We start from the raw sequence: 21309 nt of genomic DNA, 5'->3' as shown, positions 1-21309 counted from the left end.
CTACTTGCAACAACTTTATGCCTAAATAATTTTCCCTCGTTACTGATTAAATGCTAAAGCCCAGTATAATGACTGTCTGTGATCAAAAAGACCACAGACAGCTGTTTTTTTTTTATATTGTTTATAATTTCATTTCATAAGCTTCCCACACTGATGCCATGCCAGGTCTGTCAATATTACTTTGCCACCAAAGGGACAAACTTGATACTGCACTTCCTCGTGCTTACTTCCATAGGAAAGGCTCTGTTGGTTAGGATTTAATTTTTAATTTTTTTTAATAATATTACAACACATTTATGTAGATTTAGTGTGAAAGTTCAACACTAAGTCATAATTGGCAAGTGGAATAAAAATAATTAACAATTGTCTAATTTTTCTTTACAAAAAAATCTAAAAGTGTGCCATTCATATTTCCCCTTCACCCTGATTCTCAAAAATGAAATGCAGCACAACTAGTGTAATTAGTAATCATGAGTCACTTACTTCAGAATAGATCCAGTTTTTTTTGAAGGCCTCAGAAGTTTGTTAGAGACAAACAGCAGACAGGTCAGGGGAAATCTTGTGTAGAAGTTCAAAGCAGGTCAGATTGATTTAAGCACATTGCCCCTAAAAAAGGACACAACTGCAAACCTACCAAGCATGACCATTCCCTTTCCTGCTTTATGTTGCCACTTCTCAAAAAATGACAAAATGCAATTAGCACAATATGAGTCTATTCTGGTCACTTCTATTACACACTGTAGCGCCCTCAAGAATTTATGCACAATGTAGAATCATACAGGTTTTATTCTGGTGTTGACATCCCGTGAGAACTCGTGAGCTGGCATCCAGGAGGGGCTAAATAATTCGTATTAGTCTTATTCTCTTCTCCTCTATCATTTCTCCAGAGTATTTCTTCTCTTTATCTTCAATTTTTACATTTTCTGATAATTAACTACAAGGTGATGCCAAGGTTGGGATGTACAGCTCAAAGGAACATTAAATGTAAAAATACTTTTATATTTTATGTTATTTTTACACAATACGCAGTCAGCAAACACTTTTTTAAAAATACCTACAAATACTTAAAAAAAAAAATACTAAAATTTTCTTAAGTCATTTTAACAAAACCAAAATTATGGATTATTTATGTATTTGTATTTGTGTATTATTTATGTTTACACATATTGAACAGAACACTCAATAAATCAAACGGTGCCATTGGATTAAGGGGTTTCAAAGGTTTATAGCTTTATTCATGATATTCTAAAAATATTTATGTATTGTATAATGCAGAAAAATTTTAGGTGAGAAAAAAAAATCTATGTCATCTTTTTATGTCCCATTCACATTTTCTCTGAAACAATTCACTGTGATGCTTGTATACCTGGTGAAATCTCCCGAGCGTTAGCTTTATTTTGATACTGAGATTAAATAAACATAGTTTTTAATTTCTGAGAAAAATTAAATTAGCTTTGGGCATGCTATTTCAAGCAAAGAAAAAAAAGAACTTACCAAAATGGCGCTTTGCAAAGAAATCTTTACCAGCTGTGGAAAGTGCTGCTGTGCTAAGCGTGTAAATGTAAAGTTTAACAAGTGTTAAAAAGGTATCAATTACAGCATTGTCTAAAAGGTTATGTTATGATTAATGATGATAATATATCATCGTTCACAGTCCTCCATACTATAGCGTCCTCTACCGACAATATTCCGAATTTTGGAGGTGTTCGCGAACGCAGCATCTTCTTGTGTCCAGTCTGCTCTCCTGTGAATAGCGGTTAGCTGGCACTGTAGTTGACGCTAAATAACAGCAGCGGAGGACAGACTCAAGGTAACAACACTCTATGTTTTCACTTTTCATAACGCATTTGTGGACGTCTAATTGTGTGTAAACTTCAACCTGCAAAAGGCATATTTATTTTATTCTCCAATTGCATTGGAGACATTTCAGATGTAACATTTGCTTTGCTAACTGACATGTTTGGCGCATCAATATCAGACCGTTGTAAATTGGGGTAACCGTTTGTGTTTAGGTGAAGTTATGGTGAGGAGCCTTATTTCTAAGACATGTCGAATTGAAATCGATCTTATATGGCTGTGAAGCTAAATATTAGAGGCTGATATCCTATGCACAATACTCGTCTATGCTAGCATGCTAACCAGTTTGTATGAATGAAGGAGAAAGACTTCATTGTTTTTGTATGTGTCCGTTAGCTCAGGTGAGCGCTTCCAGCACTCTACAACGCTTAAGCCCGGTGTATAGTAGAAGGCAGTCAAAACAACTGGTTAATTGCGGACAAACAGAGAGCATCCTCGTTGTTTTCCTCTCAATATTTATTTATTCATCTTTGGTAAGCCGGGGCCTGCTAACGTTAGCCAAGCTAACTTGCAGCCAACATAATGTCAGTGAAACTTAGCATCTATAACAGCATCAAAATGCATCATCAAACCCACTCTAATATATAATACGTCACGGCGAACAGGCATAGCATTGTGTTACTTTCCTGGTCAAAGAGTGCTGACCCGTTGCGGCTTTGCTTTCATTAGACCCATTGGGGCAAACAGGACGCCAAGATTTAAGCACCAGATCCTTTTTAATGTTCTGTTTTTGAAATAGGGCCTACCTGGGTTGAATTGGTGTTTCCCCGCACATCGAACAGATGTTCAATTGGTTTGAGATCTGGGGAATTTTGTGGGGGAAGTCAACACTTGAAACCGTTCCAGAAATACCTTTGTCTGACAGAGAGCATTAACCAGCAAAAACGTCCACAGCCATCAAAGGAAAACTCAGATATGCAACATCATACAGGATAAAATGCAGTGCGCTGTGAAACTAGATACCATTTACTTCAGAAAGGCATTAACTTTCTCAGAAACTTGTTCTGCAGTAGGTCATCTGGACGTTCACTTTCCATGTGGATCAGTGGACATTAGTGACCCATGACCTTATTGTCAATTCACAGCTGTTCCTTCCTCTGACCACTTACAGACAACTGACCACAACAGACCGACAACACCACACAAAGGCTGCAGCTTTGAAAATGCTCTGACCCAGTTGTTTTGCAATCACAGTTGGACCCTGGTCAAATTCCTAAAATGTATCACCGTTTTTTAATCAATTCTAATGAGTTAATTTTGTCAATAACTTAACTCGGTGATTGATACATCTCATCAAGGTCCCAGATAAAAAGATATTATTCACTTTACCTGTCAGTAATCCTATTTCTCATTGTTTTATACTCTAGATGGTAAAAACAGTTTACAAAGTAAACCAAATGCTCGGCCAATATAGATCTACAGCCACATTAGCAGCAGTAACATCTCTCACATTGCCGTAGGGAAAACTTAGACTTGTCTTATTGAAAATACTTGAAGTTTGTTGAGGTTTGACAGAACTTGTGTGAGCTCTGTTTACTTGAAGGTCAATTATCACATTTAAATCATCTGGGGTGTAAAGTTTGGTTTGAGCTTCGCTATGCCTCTTCTTTTCTGTGGCTGTTTTTTTATTAAGAAAAGGCAAAGCATATTTAATATTAAATTTAGATGGTTTCTTGGTTTCTACAACTAATTGTGAGTTAAGTTGGTGTGATGCCTATTTCATGAGGTTCCTTGAGAGTTTCTTCTTGTGAACAATTAGTGCAACTAAAAAACACAAACATGTGCATTTAGTTTTCCTCGTTTTCCCCCCAATTGTGATCCAGATGGCAGAGAATGACGTTGATAATGAACTTCTGGACTATGAGGAGGACGATGAGCCCCAGGGACTCCCAGAAAGCGGCACCCCTGCCAGCAAGAAGGAGGTGAAAGGTTCCTATGTATCCATTCACAGCTCGGGCTTCAGAGACTTTCTCCTTAAACCAGAGCTGCTCCGCGCCATTGTTGACTGCGGTTTTGAGCATCCTTCAGAAGGTAACTCGCATTTAAAACCTCAAATAAAATGTTACTGAATAAATTATTTGTAAATATTGGTTATAATTTTGACTCGTAAGGGCATTTTGATTGTAGTTTAGGCAGCAATTTAGATCTTCATTTGATCTATGTGATGTCTGAAGATCTTTCTTATTATTAATTATTTGCCATTTTTTTCATTTGTAGTTCAACATGAGTGCATTCCTCAAGCTATCCTTGGTATGGACATTCTCTGCCAGGCAAAGTCTGGTATGGGAAAGACGGCTGTGTTTGTGTTGGCCACATTGCAGCAGATTGAACCTGTGGATGGCCAGGTGAGCTGATCATTAAAACACTCTCAACCCTTGAAGCATCTTTGTTTCCCAAGCTGGAATTTCTGCTTATTGGTTTTCTAAATTATCAATATTTTAGTTGGCTTAGAAGTTAACTAAATGAAACTTTGGCCAAAAAGACAAATGTATTTTCATAGCATATTTCGGAAACAAGGCAGTTCAAAGTAATATACATGACAGAAAGGGCATAAAAACATAGAAAAGATAAAAAATATAAAATGAAAGACTAGAGCGATGGGTGACTATATTTGTGGACTGTTTGCTGCATGTTTTTCACTTTTCTCTCCAGTCCCTTAATGTACAATTAAATCCACAAGAGCCTAAGAAAACTGGCTCTATGTCTATGTCTGTATCTGTCTAGAACTGTTGTTGAAAAGATTTGATGCAGTAAAAGGGGAAAAAAATAAAGCAAAATATTGAATTTTTATTAGACTTTGATAAGAGTAAGTACATTTTGGGACTTGGAGGTAAAAAGTACTGCTTTTTTCTTCCAGCTCTAAAATCTCCAAAAAATAATAAAAATCAATTTTTGAACTAATCAAGGTTTTAAATGTCCCACATTACTGTTTATTTTTGGAAAATGTTGTATATTTTGTAGTTTTCCCTTCACAAAATTTTTGTTCATTTTGACAAAAAAAGGGCATAAAAATATTGAAAAGTAAAAAAAAAAAAAAAAATACAGAAAAAATTTCCTATTTTTTGTCAAGTCTGAAGTTTTTGAAAAAATGTGATGCAGTGAAACATTTGAAAAGTAAAAGGTTTGAAAAAGTTGAGTCAGTCAACAATATGTTTCTTTTTAGATCTTCTAGCTAATGTTAACAAGCTGCTCTTACAGAAACAGCAGCTTCAATAGCATCAGGTTTCAGCAGAAATATAAAGAACCGACGGCTCCTCCATGACAATTCTCATTTTGTTTGCACCAGGTGTCTGTTCTTGTGATGTGCCACATTCGGGAATTGGCCTTCCAGATTAGCAAAGAGTACGAGCGCTTCTCCAAGTACATGCCCAACGTCAAGGTGTCTGTGTTCTTTGGCGGCCTGGCCATCAAGAAGGACGAGGACGTCCTGAAGAAGAACTGCCCTCACATCGTTGTAGGAACTCCAGGTCGTACGCTGGCCCTCATTCGTAACAAGACTTTGAGTGTGAAGAACATCAAACACTTTGTGCTGGACGAGTGCGATAAGATGCTGGAGCAGCTGGGTAAGTTAGACGATAGTCAACTGGACGCAAAAGAAAGAAGACAAATTACTGACGTGTCCTGACGGTTTAGTTACTTGTGTACATAAAGAATCTGTTAAAAAATAGCAAATATTAAATTCTTTTTGGATATTTTTGTCCTTCAGACATGAGGCGTGATGTGCAGGAGATCTTCAGACTGACACCTCATGAGAAGCAAGTTATGATGTTCAGTGCGACGCTAAGCAAGGAGATCCGCCCCGTCTGCCGCAAGTTCATGCAGGATGTAAGTTTTCACTGAGCAGATTCATGTATGGATGAGGCAAGTTGGCATGATGAGATACCCTGGAAAAAATGTGTGGGTCCTCTTGGTTGTCTTATTTTTACCTCATCCCATAGATCTACCATAGGATTTAAGTCTGGTGGTTTATTATTTATTAGCTTTTTTGATCCATATTATTATAAAAAATATTAGCCAACAATTGTTGCGCTTTCAACAATCTATTGGGATATGAATATTGCACACACTGATATTGTGATGCTGATACATTTGCAATATATTCTGCTACCCTAGCAAAAATAATAAACATAACAATGAAGGGAGTTATTTCAGTCTGCATTTGTAAATCATTACCTTCCTAAAATAATGTTTTGTGATTTTATTTATTTATGTTTTTGCCTTAAAAATCTTTTGGAAAGAAAGAGGTGGTGATTCTTTACTTATTTTTGGCAATATCACTTTTTAGCAAGTCAAAAGTATTTTAACTTGACAAAAAGTCAAAATCACTTGCTTAAAATCTGTAACACATATGAAAATGTGTATAGCTAGGACAAAGTGTACAAAACCAAATTTGAACTACTATTTGTAGCTCTGTTGTTGTTAAGAAATGACCAATAATAAAACAGTCTGAAAGTTGTTGATTTAAATATAATGTTTGAGAACCTATGAAACAAATATCCTCTGAATATTACAGTATTTGTTTAGAAAATTAGTTAAACATGTCTTCAAGATGCCAAGGACATTTTTTATTGAGTGTGTATCTTTGTTGCTTTTGTGGCCTGTCGGTTCTTATTTTTGAGGAAATAATCTTTTTTTATTGCATCTTAAAGCTACATTACCCTGCCTTCAGGTGCAGGGTAGCCCACCAAACATACATGTGTCTTACTGTTGCTGATGAGTGTAATGCGTTACTCGCAGTAAAGCCCCCGTAGCTTTGCCCGCCTGTGGATGTTGGTGTCGTAAGTGTCCATTTCAGGGGGGCAAAGTGAACCTCCTGACCATAGGCAGCGGTCACATGGCTGCGCTGATGTGCAGGAGAACAGAGACAGAGAGCAACCAGGAAGAGCTTTTAGCTTCTCTCTTTGTGCTTTACATTTCTAAAATAACTCATAAATGTGTTGATGCAGCTAATTTTACTCATTTGTTCCCTTCCTTTGCTCGCAGCCCATGGAAGTATTTGTGGACGATGAGACTAAACTGACACTGCATGGCTTACAGCAGTACTACTGCAAGCTGAAGGACAGCGAGAAGAACAGGAAGCTGTTTGACCTCCTCGATGTGCTTGAGTTCAACCAGGTACACCTGATTCCTCTTCTAGCCCTCTTGATTTTACTTTTATCCTGTTAAATGGTTACAACTTCACATTGTCCTTCGGCTCATGACAGGTGGTGATCTTTGTGAAGTCTGTGAATCGTTGCGTTGCCCTGTCTCAGCTGCTGGTGGAGCAGAACTTCCCTGCCATAGCAATCCACCGGGGGATGGGACAGGAGGAGAGGTGGGAGCTGATTTCATCAGAGGGTTGTCATGTGATGCATCGCTCACCTTCTAGTGTTTGGGTATTTTGCAGAGATATCCAATATTAATATGTGTCCCAATATTGGAAAAAAATTGTAGCTCGGTTATCAATGAAAGAGTGCCTAATTCACAAATTCATATCTATTTTGTCTAATCCTATGCTTTCCGCTCTGAGTGATGTCATGGGTTATTATTTATTTTGCATTGTATTTAGAATTCATCATTTCATTTAAGTTATTTTTACATGTTTGACCAAACGGACTAAACCTGCTGTTTTTGTCAGTTTCAGTGTACTGTTTATTTTACATTGGCTCTTGCACTCTTTATTGCTCTGATTGAACAAATTAAAGCTGGGTTGTTTTTACATGTTTGACCAAGCTTGTGAAGGCACTGGTAGATTTAAGTGTGCTGTGCTGCTGCAGAATTATCAGATACATTTTTAATTTAGTATGTTTATCTCTGTGTTTAAAAAATGAAATGTTTTAATTTAGTCTAGATAGGATTTCCTGCATCAGATCAGGATCTGCTGATGCTAACCCTCAGAAATCTGTATCAGTATTGGAAGTAAAAAATGTATTGTTGCCTCCATAGAATTTTGTTAAAAATTGTTATTATAAAATTCTATATCTATATCAGTTTTGCCTTAAACAATAAGTAGCTTTTCTCACAGTGCTTGGATGTAAAGGAATATTTTTTGGTGGTTTCTGAAAGCTTTCCTGGCCCTCTCCAGGTTATCCCGGTACCAGCAGTTTAAAGACTTCCAGAGGCGGATTCTGGTCGCCACTAACCTGTTTGGCCGAGGAATGGACATCGAGAGAGTCAACATAGTCTTCAACTACGACATGCCCGAGGATTCTGACACATACCTCCACAGAGTAGGTTCAGATCTACAAGATCTGGTCTTTGGTATGGTTTTAATTTGTGTGGATTGGTAAAAATGCGTAATCAGGCTTTGGAAGTATGCTTGTTTATGTTTATCTGATGCTTCTTGTCTTTTGAGCCATTATTAATTTTTATTTTATTTTTTTTACATCAGGTGGCCCGTGCAGGCAGGTTTGGAACCAAAGGCCTGGCCATCACCTTTGTTTCAGATGAGACTGACGCTAAGACCCTGAATGAAGTCCAGGATCGCTTCGAGGTCAACGTAGCTGAGCTACCAGACGAGATCGACATCTCCTCCTACAGTAAGTTTCCAAGGTTGGCATGTGGCAGTGCATGGGTTAAAGGAGCTTCACGTCCGGTACCAGTATCTGAGCACATGTGCTCTGATAATCATAACCTTACATTTTGGGAACATTTATGTTCAGACATATTACAGTGCTTTGAAAAAGTATCCACACTGTAAATGAGCTTGTTTCTAATTTTGTCACATTACAGCCACAAACTTTAATGTATATTTTTGGATTTTATGTGATAGTCCAACACAAAATACTGCATAACTGAGAAGTTGAAAGAAAATGAGTTTCAAATTTATTGTACAAGTAAAACATCTGAAAGGCAGAATGCAGTTTACCACCAGTGAAACAATTTGGTTGAATGAATTCAAAGTTGAGTTTTTGGAGCACAAATGCAAAAACGCTGTAGCAGCATCATGCTGTGGGGAGTTTAGGACTTGGGAAGTTGTTTAGAGCTGATGGGTTGAAGTAAATGTGAGGAGATACTAGAAGCAAACCTGTGTAGAGTATTACTGTGTAGAGTATTACATGCCATAATTTAGATTTTTATTTCACTGAGTTTTTTGTTTTAACACAAGAACATATGGAAATTTCAATGAATGCCAATATTACTGAACAGTACGCACACTTTCCAAGTCAGGAGTCTTTCACTGGAGACAGCACTGGTGCTTGCTAAAGCAGTGTTTGCTCTTCAGACATTGAAATGTATGAATCTTTAGTGATTAACTTGTTAAAAAGTTGTAATTATAAAGACATTAGACTTTTTTGTTGTCGCTTTTCATTTTGTAATGTCTTTGTTTCTGTCTTTGCAGTTGAACAGTCCAGATGAGTTCGCGGGCTGCAACCAGTGAAGACTGTTTTTATGACTACTATTGTTGCTGTGTTGTTGGCAGAAAGGAGGAAATTAAGAAAAATCCGTATTTGTTTAAATATAGCCCTCCCAACATAAATGTAGTCAAGTTCAAAAGGCATTTTTTATTTTCAACATGTCTTTGCTGAGTGCTTGTTTTAATGTTTTTCTTGTTTAAACCATGTTTTCAAAAATATTGTTTTGGTTAAATAAATTTTTTGTAACTTACCTTTTTGGTGTTGAAGTCATTGTTAAATAATATTCAATATATATGTATTTTTGGAAGATACTATTTTATCTGCAGATAATCAGACTCACCACCAGAGGGCAGCACTATAGTTTGGGAAAAGAAGACAAAATGTATATATAAACAAAAAAAAAATTAATCAAACAGAAATGCAATTGTAATTGGCTGAAATGGTACTTTATTCTGAAACGAAAGTATTGATTAATTACATGCTGAATAGTTTGGCGCACACACACCATTGCTTATTTACCAAAGGCCAGCGGTTCTGCTTAGTAGTTTACACACCCTCATTCTAACATTGCAACATTAGGTGGTTTTTAGAAACAAGAACTGGGTTCTCAAGTAAAAATTACTGATTTTCTCAGATCCACATACACTAAAGATTATAAACACAGGCTCTAAAAACCTCTCAAAGACTGAGTGTAGTGTCATTTAAATTGTTTGAACTGTTTCATAGGACCGACCAAATTTACAAGCATTGTTAAATTATCAATGGGGATGTGGTCAGTGTTTTCCTGAAGGTTAATGTTTGCTTGCTTTGTTCATACAGTTTTTATCTATTTTTCAGATGTTTCTTCAGGTGAAAGAAATTTGGTCAGGATGCTCAAAACAACTCTGCAACCATTGTGAAAAAGAAAGTGCTGGAAAAATAATCTATTGGCACTGAAGCTAGTTTTAAATCACTGTCAACTAAGAGAAAGGAGCTCCTGCTGCAAAAGTCAACATTTCAACTTCAACAAAATTTTTAAGTCATACATATGGACTGGAAAAGGAGACAAGCTGACAAGCTGACAAGCTGAATATTCGCAAAATATCTTGTCTCACATAACTGGGTTGAATCAGATAAAACAGGCTGTCATTAAAGTTAGTAGAATGACCCTGAACTTAACCCACCTCAGTCTATTTAAAGACATTTATGTTTGTGTTGAGAGTGAGGTTTTGCAATGGAGATCAACTGACAGAAACTGACAAACTTTACTCTTTGTATCTTAGATTAAAAGTCTCCATTCAAATAGGAGTCTAAAGGAAAAGATCTGACAGAAAATGGAGTATTTACGGCCGACTATTAGGAAAATAGAAATAAAAGTACAGTAATTTATTTTCATTCTTATAAAACAGCATATTTATTCTGACATTAGGACTTTATTTGTGTACAACTTTTACCTTAATACTACAACTTCTCATAATTTTATTTTTTTAAATTTTTTTAGTATGGGTCTAATACGTAGTTGTATAATATAACTGAGATATTTGTGAAAGAAATCTTATTTATTTATCTCACTCATTGTTGGTTCGTTTCATGCTGAATTCTTTGGCGTTGAGACAGTGACTTATTTAACCTGAGTTTAGGTTTTCAAGTAAACCGAGTCACAATGTGTGCACAGCAGCTGGTGCCTGTTTTTTTATTTCTTTTTTATTTATTAATTTTTTTTACAGATTTTTCTAATCAAAAATTCCATCCACCTAATGCATGACATCGAAGATGTAAATACAAAACAACCTACGTTACTTTCCTGCGGTTGTCACTGAGTAGTCAGTGCATTATTAGATGTTCAGGTCTCAAAGTGATCCAGTGATACTAAAGATTCCCTTTCACTGGCGCTACATGACAGTCAGAAATGTCGATACCAAGTAAAGTGCTTTGTTGCTTGTGTTGAGTTTCTCCTCTGGCCGATCGAAGCGTTTCATCTTCCATAAATGAAACCAGCAATCAGTGCAGAGTGCAGAACGGATGGGGATTTCAGGGCTCTAATTTAGGTCCCACGTCAGGCTTAAACAAAACAGCTGAGTGTACAATCCACTCCGGTCACACTAAACAATGTGGTTTGCTTTCAGGTAGTGACTAATAATCCTGGCAATGCATCTTGCCTTTTGTCTTCTCCATTTTGGAGGCAGAAGCAGAGAAGCGGCTCCTTGTCTCGAAGGTTCCTCCTCTGAGCTGATTTTCCAAACGACAATTCTCACATCCAGGCTAATCAATAAATTTGTGTGTGTCGCCGTACATCCAGTGCTGTGGAGGGAGCGCCGCTTCATTGAGGTGGCCACAGTCACGGCTGCATTTACATGACTGGATGAACATGGTCGGCTTCTGGAAGCGCTCGCCGTCCGGGCAGACAAAGGTCACAGGCACGGTGCGCGTCCGGCGCGGCGAGCAGCAGCGGCCGTTTGTACACACACCGCAGTAGTTTGGTCGGTAGAGACGAACGCTTTGACATTCTCCGTAGGAAAGGCGGATGGGCTCTGGGGCTTTCTGCGTTGGGGAGCAGTGCTTACCTTTCTGTGGAAAATAAAAAGTGTTAATAGTTAAGATCGCCCTGCGACAGACTGGCGACCTGTCCAGGGTGAACCCCGCCTCTCGCCCGGAACGTTAGCTGGGGATTGGCACCAGCAACCCTCCCGACCCCATTAGGGACAAAGGGTGATTAGAAAATGGATGGATGGATGGATAGTTAAGATCTTCACCTTAACTAAACGTACAGTGGGCAGAGTTGTGCAGTAACCAGTTAGATTCACTTGCATAACCTTTGGATAGCATTTACTTTTAGGAGTATTTTTACTGCAGTCTAAGTAACTTCACTGAATGAAGAACAAGCTTGTTTCAACCAAAAATTCACCAGACACATTCACTTGGAGTTTTTGTTAAAGCTTCATGAGTTTCAAAGTGAAAGAATTTGATGCAACTATATAATTTTAATCTTTAAAATACCAAAACCTCCACATATGTCATAGCTTAAAACTCCATCTGGTAAAAGGTCTGTGGCACCACTTGAAAAAAGTTGAGTACAAACGATATCCTCAGAGATTTGGAGAACTTTGGTGAGGTAGAGGGCGCAAGTAGAATGAATAATGAAACTTAAACCATAATTCTTAGTTTAACTGTGTTCACACAGACTGATTGCAGCTTTACTGTTTTTATGTTTAGCATAAATGGTCACATTTAATGTAGAAAAAATGTTTATATCAGAAGAGGCTGCCTTTTAAACAAGGTTGCTTTCGCTTTTCATAACCACTGCATATGGCAAGCTTCTCTAAAATTCAAACTCATCAACATTTGTCTCTATACACAGACATTTATGATGACTTTTAGCACTAAAGCATTCAACTCACTCAAGCTGAGGTATCAACAAAGGATTAATATAGACAGATAATTTCCCTGAAGTCTGAGTAAACAGACTGGGCTCAGCTATCGACAGTTGCTTTGCAGGAATGCTGAGTATGATGGACTATATTTAAAAGTATCTGCCTGCTACCAAAGCACCAGTGAGTAAATCAGCACTACGCAGTTCACACCAGATCTAGTGCTACTGAGAATATAGCTGTTCCTAAACTGAGAATAAATATTTAACCACAAATATTTGTTCAAGGTCAGAAAATCAAGCTTTTTCTTTTATCCTGCCCATTTTTCAAATTTTCTTTATCTGGTCTTGAGTCGAAAGGGACTTTGTTTTTGTAACTCGGTCGTTAAGCATACAGGTAAGGGGAGAAAAAAATGACTTATTGGTAAATGTTATCAGGGTTAGACTTTGTGTGGTAAATATTTGTTGGAAGTACAGTTTCTTCCAAAGATATTCATGTCCTCTGAATTTTACGCTGCTTTGACCTGGTACAACATGAGGCTTTTATGTTTTTTTAAGTGAAAGATTAACACAAAATAGTGCATAATGGTTAATTGGAAGGAAAATAATACTAGTTGAACTTTTAGCCCATAATCCTTTGAATTATGGAGAGAATCGGTGAACATTGATTTTCAAATCTGGACTTTAGACCATGTTAACACGTGTACGTGTCCACTACATTACTTGAGGCAACATTTGTTGTTGCTTGTTTTAAGGCTTCTTCTTCTTGCCACTGTTAAAATTCTTGACTTGGTCTTTATGATGCCGTTGATTCATTAATGTCTTCTAACAAATGTAAGAGCTGCAGAGAGGAATCTGATTCATACTGAGATTAAATTACACATGTGTACACTCAGTTTATTGGTCAAGTAATTTCTGATAGCAGTTTATTAAGTGGTATCATAGGGGGTTGAATAAAATTGCACTTAATATTTTTCTGATTTTTATTTGCTATCTCTGAACTAAAACTAGGTATTTAAAGCTCTCTTTTCTATTCCTTCCTCTTTTGACTTCATGTTCTATTTTATGTTCTTCTGTGTTTATAAGGAGGCCAAATGTGAAAGAATTCAAAGTGTATGAATTGGCCTGAAGGACCTGACGTCTCCTCTTGTTTGGGTGCATTATGAGCCGAGTGTTCCCATGAATTGGTAGAAAGCCAATGAACGACTAATAAAATATCTCCACACAAGGTTTGCTTTTCTCAACTGAAGCTCTTTTAAACAGATTGTTGTAAAATGAGGAAAGTTTTCCAGGGATCAAACCATATAAAGTGCATTCAGTGTTCATGAGTCGTTTACTTTCTCCGAATTGCCTAAATTGTTGTTGACGTCAAAGATAGTATTAAGAGCGCTCACTTGCTCATGTTTCTGCAAATACTTTATGATAAAAATAGTTTGTAGCACAAACTATGATCACATTTCAAACCCAAAAGATTTTACCTATTTTAGTATGAATTTAGTCATGCAGTTTGTTAACTCTGAATCAACTATCAGCTTATTGATGTAACTTATTTCCATTCTAAACTAATTTTCAGTATTTGACCGATTGGCATCAGACCCACCTTGGCTGGGAGCGTCTGACTGCGGCACGGCCGTATGGTGCAGATTCTCGTCTCTTTCTCCAGTTTGCACTGCAGGTTCTCGTTGGTGATGCGAGAGGAGATGCCCATGCCGCAGCTGCGTGAGCACTGGGACCACTCAGTGGTTTGGACTGGACACTTTTTCTCCTTCATGGTGCCCGACACTGAAGAAGGAGGAGGAATGTCAGAGCCAAAAAAGATTATGAAAGGTTCCTGATCATTTCCTGCAGCTTCCCCTAAACACTGTTACCAGGCATGTGTTTGTAGCCCTGTCGGTTTTCCCAGCTGTTTATGTTGGTATGTGTGATGCCGTCACCCAGGATCAACTCATTCTGATCCCCTTGCGGCACTGCATGGTACCGAGGTCTGGGCAGATTCTGTTGTAAAGGAGGGATCTGTTAAACAAGAGACGGGACATGTGGGCCACTTATGTTACGATCAGTGATGAGCAGAAATGCGTTACTGTAATTGGATTACGTTTTTCAAGTAATGAGTAAAGTAAGAGATTACAATTGCAAAAAAGGTGATCATTGTTGCTTCCGTGCATGTAGACTGAGGAACCACCTAGCAAGCTGCAGAGACCGGCAGATCTGCCAAAATAACGGGTGTGCTGTGGTGGTGCAGGGGTTAAGCACAACCCACATATAGAGGCCTTAGGTTGTGATTGTGTCTGTGTTTAGTTTGTTTTTACACACACACGCACATGCATACACATACCTACACCAACGCATACACACACACACACCAGGTACTTAGGTGGAAGAAGCCAGGTGTCTTGGTGGCAGTCCACACTGAAGCAGCACCGTCCTGGGATCCTGACCAGTCGAGGGAAGGGGCAGGCCGGTGAAGCAGCGGGCAGCTTGTTGCTGCAGAGCGACGTGCAGCCGACGGCTCCGTCTATGCAGGAACACTGGTGCTTGCAGCCTGCATGGAAGATCTCTCCATTCTGGTAGATCCTGTTATTGTACTCGCATGTACGTCCCTCTGATTTTGCTGAAACATGATCATTAAAGAAAGAAAAAAATTAAGCTATAACACTTCAATTAACAGCATGAGTAGAAATAGGTATTTTGCTTTTAGAGAAGAGAGATAATTTTGGTAATGATCTAAAACTGAAAAAGCTTTGGTCTGATTTAATGTAAGACAATGACAGTATCTGTAGATATCTGGTTTAATCTGTATTTATTAAGCACTGTTTCGCCCATTATGAAATGTTTTACAAGACTAACTGTAGTAGTGATTGCATACTGTATAGTACACATAAAAAACAGATACCAGAGCAAAACTTACTTCAAAATGTATTGAATAAAGCAAAGGTGTCATCGAACGGGGCAAGGAACAAAATCGATGTCTATAAACTCAAAACAACTTCAGTCTCAAATTCCATTCATCATGATCTGCGGTTATTGACAAGAAAATGTTGAAACTGTTTAGAAAGTTCTTGTACAGGTCAGCGTGGTTTCTCAAAAGACTGCGGCAGATTAAACAACAACTCACAACAATGTGGCAGGTTTGCTTCAAGTTTGGATCTGGAAGGCAATTATACACCGCTTTTCTTTTCCTGCTTGTCAAAGAGGTTTTTTTTTGTTTTTACTTTTAGTATTCCTGAGACAGCACTGTCCGATGATGGCAGTGCTGTCACTACATCCAATAATCAATAATAACCCACCATGACTTTGCTACAGAAGTAGTTCAACAGATCTGAATCAAATGAAGGATCATTAGCAATAAATCAATAACAATATATTTTCTCGATAGACACATGATAATTTCAATAGTTAATACATCATTAAATGTTCAACATATAGATTATTAACTGAACTCCAGTTCAAAACCACAAAGCATTCTGGGAGATGTAGGCAGAGGAAAGATTTTAGTCGCTCAACCTCCAGCTAAGCAAGGTTGGTGGACTTAACTAACTCACTCAGTGTTTGGTTACCTAGCAGCTCACTCACTCTGGTTACCTAGCAACAACATGTTGGGTAAATTAAGCAACTGCAGTTTAAGATTTCCCCACTGTGTCTCATTAAAAATAAAAGGTGTGGAGTAAAAACTATGGATAAAAGAGAAAAGGTCACCCTACCAATTTGGCATTATTTCAGGTATTATTGATATCAAGTGATGTGAAACGCTTCAATAGTGATACATTTTTCAGCCTTAACCCAGATAAACAATGACCTTGTTGTAATACTACAAGGCTGCCTGTGGACAATATTTGCTTAATCAAATGAAAATTGCCCTTATCAAGACTACCTACTAACCTTTCACCTTAAGAGTGAACAGAATTACACAGAGTACTTGCTAAGATGTAAAAATAAGAAAAAAAGGAAGTGGCAGACTCTGTGTCCCCAAGAAGCAGCTATTTATAGCTCTCAGGGAAGCGCAGGCCTGGTACAAATGGAAAGCGTAATATTATCCCTGAAACCCCCATCATGGCTATAAACCATTTACTATTTATTATAATGAGTAAGGCTACATGTTGCTTCACTGCTGCACACCACTTTCACTTTGAATCTCATTTCGGCTTGTTAAAAATTGACCCAACATGACCAGGAGCGTAAAGGAACCTTTAAATCCATTTTCCAAGTGAGACTTCCTGCTTCCTCCCTCACCTCGGCAGACGCCCCAGGCCACCGTCACGTCGTTGCCATAATTGCACTCCAGCCCTTTGTGGTGGTCGCAGGGCTTCGTGTGGCTGCAGTCTTCATTAAGCTGTGCGGCGCACACCTTGCAGCAGCCACAGGTGTCTGGCACGGTGCTTACGCCTGGAGGGCAGGCAGGGGGCTGCGCAGGGCATTCACACACAGCTGGGCAGCTAGCAGACACCTGGAGGGATCAACACATCAAACAAATCCCACAAGATGTTAATGCATGCTCAGGTTTAGGAAATCCAAGCAGCTAACATGTATGTATACACCTCATGCTTCTCTAACATTATTTATTGTTGACCTATCAGGCCAGTGGTCAATATTACTACTTTAATATAGAGCAGAAACCGGTCATTATGTCAGTTAATTTAATATTCTATTGAATATTTTTACGATTGCTTAATTAATCGGTTCCAAAAATTTACAGTCTGCAGCTTTCTCATTTAACCATGTAAGCCTTTTTTAACACAATATTAGAAATACATAAAAAATGCAAATGAGCAAATAATTCATTTACTTTAAGCAGAAACATTTAAGTACCTAAAATGTAATAACATGCCACAGTCTATGCTTGATCATTGTAGCAAACAATGCATCTGCAGCTAAAATACTCGGGCCTTTCTGCTTCACTTAGCTCTACACAGTGTAGAGCTGATCTGTTGTTTGGGCTAACTGATTAATAATTTAATAGCAAAAGATGATTAAAAGAAGTTTTTTTTAAAAAACAGAATTTGAACCAGGTGAAGATAAAACTATAGCATTTAAGTAGTTTTATAAACAAAGTTGTTTTTCAATCATAGGTGCAATTTGTATATATTTATTGTACAGTTTTGGCTTAATTATTGCTCTAAGTATGTTGTTTCAGCAAGTGGCTTTTTTTAAAATCTACATACGTTAGTTAACATTTAATTGATTATTAAATTAACTGATGATTATTTCAGTAATTGATTCATCATAATTAATCCAGTTAATCACTTTGACCCTACTTTAATATAACCCCAAACTTTGTTCAGGTGATCAATTAGGTTCCTAAAAAGTATTTTCATTGTTCTAAAGTGGGAGGGCAACCATATCTAAATATACAGATGTAATAAAAATATCCCAGGTCCGTTTTCTAGCTTAAACAGAAATAACAACATACTACTGGTACTTTTAATGTCATTCTTTGTGGAAATTCAGTGTAAATATTGCAGAAGAAAATTTAAAAACAGTTACAAACCTGCCTTTGTTATTATATTAATATTTAAAACATTAGAAAACATTAGCTGCTTCTTTTTATTTTTTAACTAAAGCTATTAAAAGTCATTGTGGAAGGTCCAGAGAGCCACTTTCGGTTGCAGACCCAACACTTTTCATGTTCAGATAGTTTCCTGAGTAGCGCTCTGTGAGATGTTCAAAGCTTAAAGTATTTTTAAATAACATTATTAACGGCTTTATATCATTTGTTCCTTAACCTTCATGATGCTGTTTGCTCTCTATTGTTCCCTAACAAACCTCTAAGACCTTCATAAAACAGCTGGACTTTAAATTACACACAGGTGCACTGTTTTTACTGAATATGTAGTTTGAGGAAGCAATTGATTTCATTAGATTTAATTAATGGATATGAACATGAAAGGGACTAAATATAAATGCACAGCAGATTTTTCAGATTTTCAAGTTAAAAAAGAACTTGAATTCTTTCCTTTCACTTCACAAGTCTTGATTATGATCATATAAAAGCGCCATTAAGTTTATTATAAGGTGGCAAAATGTGAAAAAGTTTGTACACACTGTGTCCTGTTCTGTAAATCCAGTGCAATAAGACAGTCTCCTCTCATATCAGCTCTTGTTTACTGATAAAATCTTGTTCCCTGTGCAACAAGCTGTCATAATCCTATAGCGAAGTGATACTTTGTGTTGGTCGGTTAAATAAAATCCTATTAAAAGGTTTGTAGTTGAACCATGACAAAATCTAATAAAAGTTCAAGGGGTGTTGAAAGTTTAACAACAAACTTTACTCTTAGGTTTATTAAATCTCAATTAAATGGTTACACAATATTCACTTTTTACATTTCGTATGTCACTAAGCTGCCTGCACTCACTTAGCACTGCTTTGTTAATGTTTATGTTTTTTATAGTTCTTATGAACGTTCTTCTTTTAAAGCAACCTGCTGCTCTGGAGCTCAAGTGTCTCTTTGGATCTTCCACAACTCATTATTAACTTTGGTTAAAAAGGATGAAGAATCAACATTTTTTTTAAAAGACATAATAAGAAATATAGTTTTTTAACTGTTTCTCTTTTTTCAATGGAATAACTAATTTCCACAACTAAACAATTAAATTAAAACTCAAAGAGAAATTACACAAAGTACCAGTAATATTTTTTTTTTCTTGTTTGGTTGGAAGCTGTTTCTTTCTAAACATAACTTTCCATAAATATAATTTTTTAGGAGAAAATGCATCCATCCTCTTTCTTTTTTTTTTTTTTTACAAAAGGGTTATGTTTTCCTTTATTAAACCCCCCAAAAAAATAAAATAATTAAATAGTGGTTCTTTAAAAATGATAATGAATTTGCCCAAAGGTCTCCATCTGGCCACTCCATGTGTTTTTTCTGGTGGAAAAGTAAAATGTTATATGCACTAAGCATGTCCACCTTAAGATAGTACAAAATTTTGTGTGGTCATATCTTTGCTTAAATCAATGTATACAACAACATAATAACATAATTCTAATGTAAGATTTGGTAATTAGTAGTAACTCTTGCTGTTCTGTTTTATATAAAAGCAATAGGATCAGGTTAATTTAGCTTAGAATTTTTGTCCAAATACTATAAAATATTTTAATGTTTTCATCAGAATCACATTCTTTTTGATGCCTAACCGCGTCTGAAATGCAATGTATTAAAACTGCTATTTAGTTTCTTAAGCAGTCACTCAACACATCTAAATCAACGTCACATGTATGAAGTATATTAAAGTTTTATTTTACTTTTTTTTTTGCAGAATGGGGTGGCAGAATGGTGCCCTGATGCCCAAGGAGCCATTCATGTAAGACTCGCCCCTGAATGCGCTCGATTAAAGTCCCATGCAGACAATTAACTTGACTCATGCTTTAGACGCGGGAGCTAACATGTTTCCATTTGTAAAAACTTGAAACATGAGTCGGCACACTTATTACCAGAAATGACAAACTTCTTTTCTCGTACATTTTAGAACAACAGAAAAATTACTTAAATCATTCCAACACAAGAAAAGTTTATTTCACCGAAGAATGTTCCTGTTAACACCACCGACAACAAACTGTACTCAATTATTTATTCGTATTTACAGTACGTTCATATAAATCCACTATAGTGAGCGAGCTGAATGATAAACATCTTACCTGTGTCATGGCGACTGTTGTCAATAGAGTCGCGTAGGTCAGAAACGTCATTATTAGTTTGGAAAACGTCTTAAAACAAAGATAAACGGGAAATCAAAACAACCTAAGCTATGTTATAACTACTTTCTCTCCTTGCGTTTCCTTTTCTCCTGGCTTCAGACCGTCAACCTCCTATTTTATAATGACAGTGGGCGTGGTTCCCCCCTCCTTCCCCCTCACGCGGCTCGCTTTCTGATAGGTCGGTGGGCGGGGCTTGTAATCAATGCAGCCATTCATGAAACCTCCAGAGCTGCTAGGTATTTTCTTCATGAGTTAAAAATTAAAACGTAGCGGTCGCTTTCAAGTCACATTCCTGCTTATGCGGCCTCCACCCTTCAGAGTAAATATACTCATTCTGCAAGGCCAGACAAGGTAACATTAAGGAGAGCCTGCACCTCTGAGAGGGGAGAACAAGGAGGAGAACATCTGCTCCGTTTTCCCTGAACAAATTTTATGCCTGAGCAGAAAGTTTAAGTGAAGTGTATTCAGCAAGTAGTAAAATAGTAGCAGCAGCGAGTGAGGATACTCTTTGCTCTGCATGGTGAGAGAAAACTCGTTCCCATAGTTTTTTTTTTAATTGCTTTGAATGTTTCATCTGGATTTTTGCTGCGCCAACTGTTTCTGACCATTATTTCTCACCACATCATGCTGACCTGGGAAAAATACATTTAAGATCACTTGGAAAGAATGGTGTAGCTGGGAAACAGGTTTATTGTTACAGGAGCAGAACATATGTTGGCTGGCCTCCTCCCTCTCCTCTCCCCCTTTGCCTTATTCAAACCGCAGGTTTCCAGCCACACCTGCCTCAACACAGAGACCCCTTTTTGATGAAAGAAATGTGATATGCAGAGGTTTTCAAAGTTAGTGTTCTGTTATATGTATTATTACGTTAACTTTTTTTTTTCCAGCACATAATGTACAAAACCTATATAATTTCAGGTTTGAATAAAATTAGTTAATTTTGAGCAACAGTAGCTTCTTTAGATACTAAATATGCATATGCTTTTGGTTCATGTGCAAATCATATTTTACATAGTACCCGCTTGTTACTTAGTTTTTTTTTCTCTAAAAATGAGCTGTTCCTTAGTTCATGAAATTAG

General features: G+C 37.2%; 2 protein-coding genes across 4 annotated transcripts; one reads left to right on the top strand and one right to left on the bottom strand.

Moving 5' to 3' along the window:
• The first annotated feature begins 1546 nt into the window (after positions 1 to 1546).
• LOC122830215 (ATP-dependent RNA helicase DDX39A) lies at positions 1547 to 9446 on the top strand. The gene is made up of 10 exons (XM_044115393.1): positions 1547 to 1810; positions 3681 to 3888; positions 4075 to 4202; positions 5144 to 5420; positions 5564 to 5682; positions 6841 to 6972; positions 7062 to 7171; positions 7922 to 8066; positions 8228 to 8375; positions 9179 to 9446. Exons 2-10 carry the CDS (start codon positions 3681 to 3683, stop codon positions 9193 to 9195), a joined length of 1284 nt encoding a protein of 427 aa, XP_043971328.1. The 5' UTR covers positions 1547 to 1810; the 3' UTR covers positions 9196 to 9446.
• Positions 9447 to 9628: 182 nt separating this feature from the next.
• LOC122830213 (CCN family member 1-like) lies at positions 9629 to 20364 on the bottom strand. Of its 3 annotated transcripts, XM_044115392.1 has the most exons (7): positions 20294 to 20364; positions 20171 to 20184; positions 16771 to 16984; positions 14904 to 15151; positions 14409 to 14553; positions 14141 to 14322; positions 9629 to 11741 (listed from the first exon to the last, which is right to left on the bottom strand). In XM_044115392.1, the coding sequence occupies exons 2-7, from the start codon at positions 20177 to 20179 to the stop codon at positions 11436 to 11438; spliced, it is 1104 nt and encodes a 367-aa protein (XP_043971327.1). In that variant the 5' UTR covers positions 20180 to 20184; positions 20294 to 20364; the 3' UTR covers positions 9629 to 11435. The 3 variants fall into 3 exon arrangements, with proteins under 3 accessions (XP_043971327.1, XP_043971325.1, XP_043971326.1); XM_044115390.1 differs by having other exon boundaries at positions 20171 to 20353; XM_044115391.1 differs by having other exon boundaries at positions 14409 to 14535; positions 20171 to 20353.
• Between the last annotated feature and the right edge of the window lie 945 nt (positions 20365 to 21309).

Source organism: Gambusia affinis, linkage group LG04 (assembly GCF_019740435.1).
Source record: "Gambusia affinis linkage group LG04, SWU_Gaff_1.0, whole genome shotgun sequence".
NCBI classification, from domain to species: Eukaryota; Metazoa; Chordata; class Actinopteri; order Cyprinodontiformes; family Poeciliidae; genus Gambusia; species Gambusia affinis.
The sequence above is the reverse complement of the archived record's forward strand: the minus strand, read 5'-3'. Positions and strand labels throughout refer to the sequence as shown.

Excerpts from the sequence above, each read along its gene's own strand:
- LOC122830215 (XM_044115393.1), top strand. The coding sequence starts at position 3,681 with ATGGCAGAGAATGACGTTGATAATGAACTTCTGGACTATGAGGAGGAC. Across the intron at positions 5,421-5,563 it reads TAAGATGCTGGAGCAGCTGG|ACATGAGGCGTGATGTGCAG; the intron begins GTAAGTTAGACG and ends TTTGTCCTTCAG. Across the intron at positions 5,683-6,840 it reads GCCGCAAGTTCATGCAGGAT|CCCATGGAAGTATTTGTGGA; the intron begins GTAAGTTTTCAC and ends CTTTGCTCGCAG.
- LOC122830213 (XM_044115390.1), bottom strand. The coding sequence starts at position 20,221 with ATGACGTTTCTGACCTACGCGACTCTATTGACAACAGTCGCCATGACA. Across the intron at positions 16,985-20,170 it reads CAACAGTCGCCATGACACAG|GTGTCTGCTAGCTGCCCAGC; the intron begins GTAAGATGTTTA and ends TGATCCCTCCAG. Across the intron at positions 15,152-16,770 it reads GGCCTGGGGCGTCTGCCGAG|CAAAATCAGAGGGACGTACA; the intron begins GTGAGGGAGGAA and ends ATCATGTTTCAG.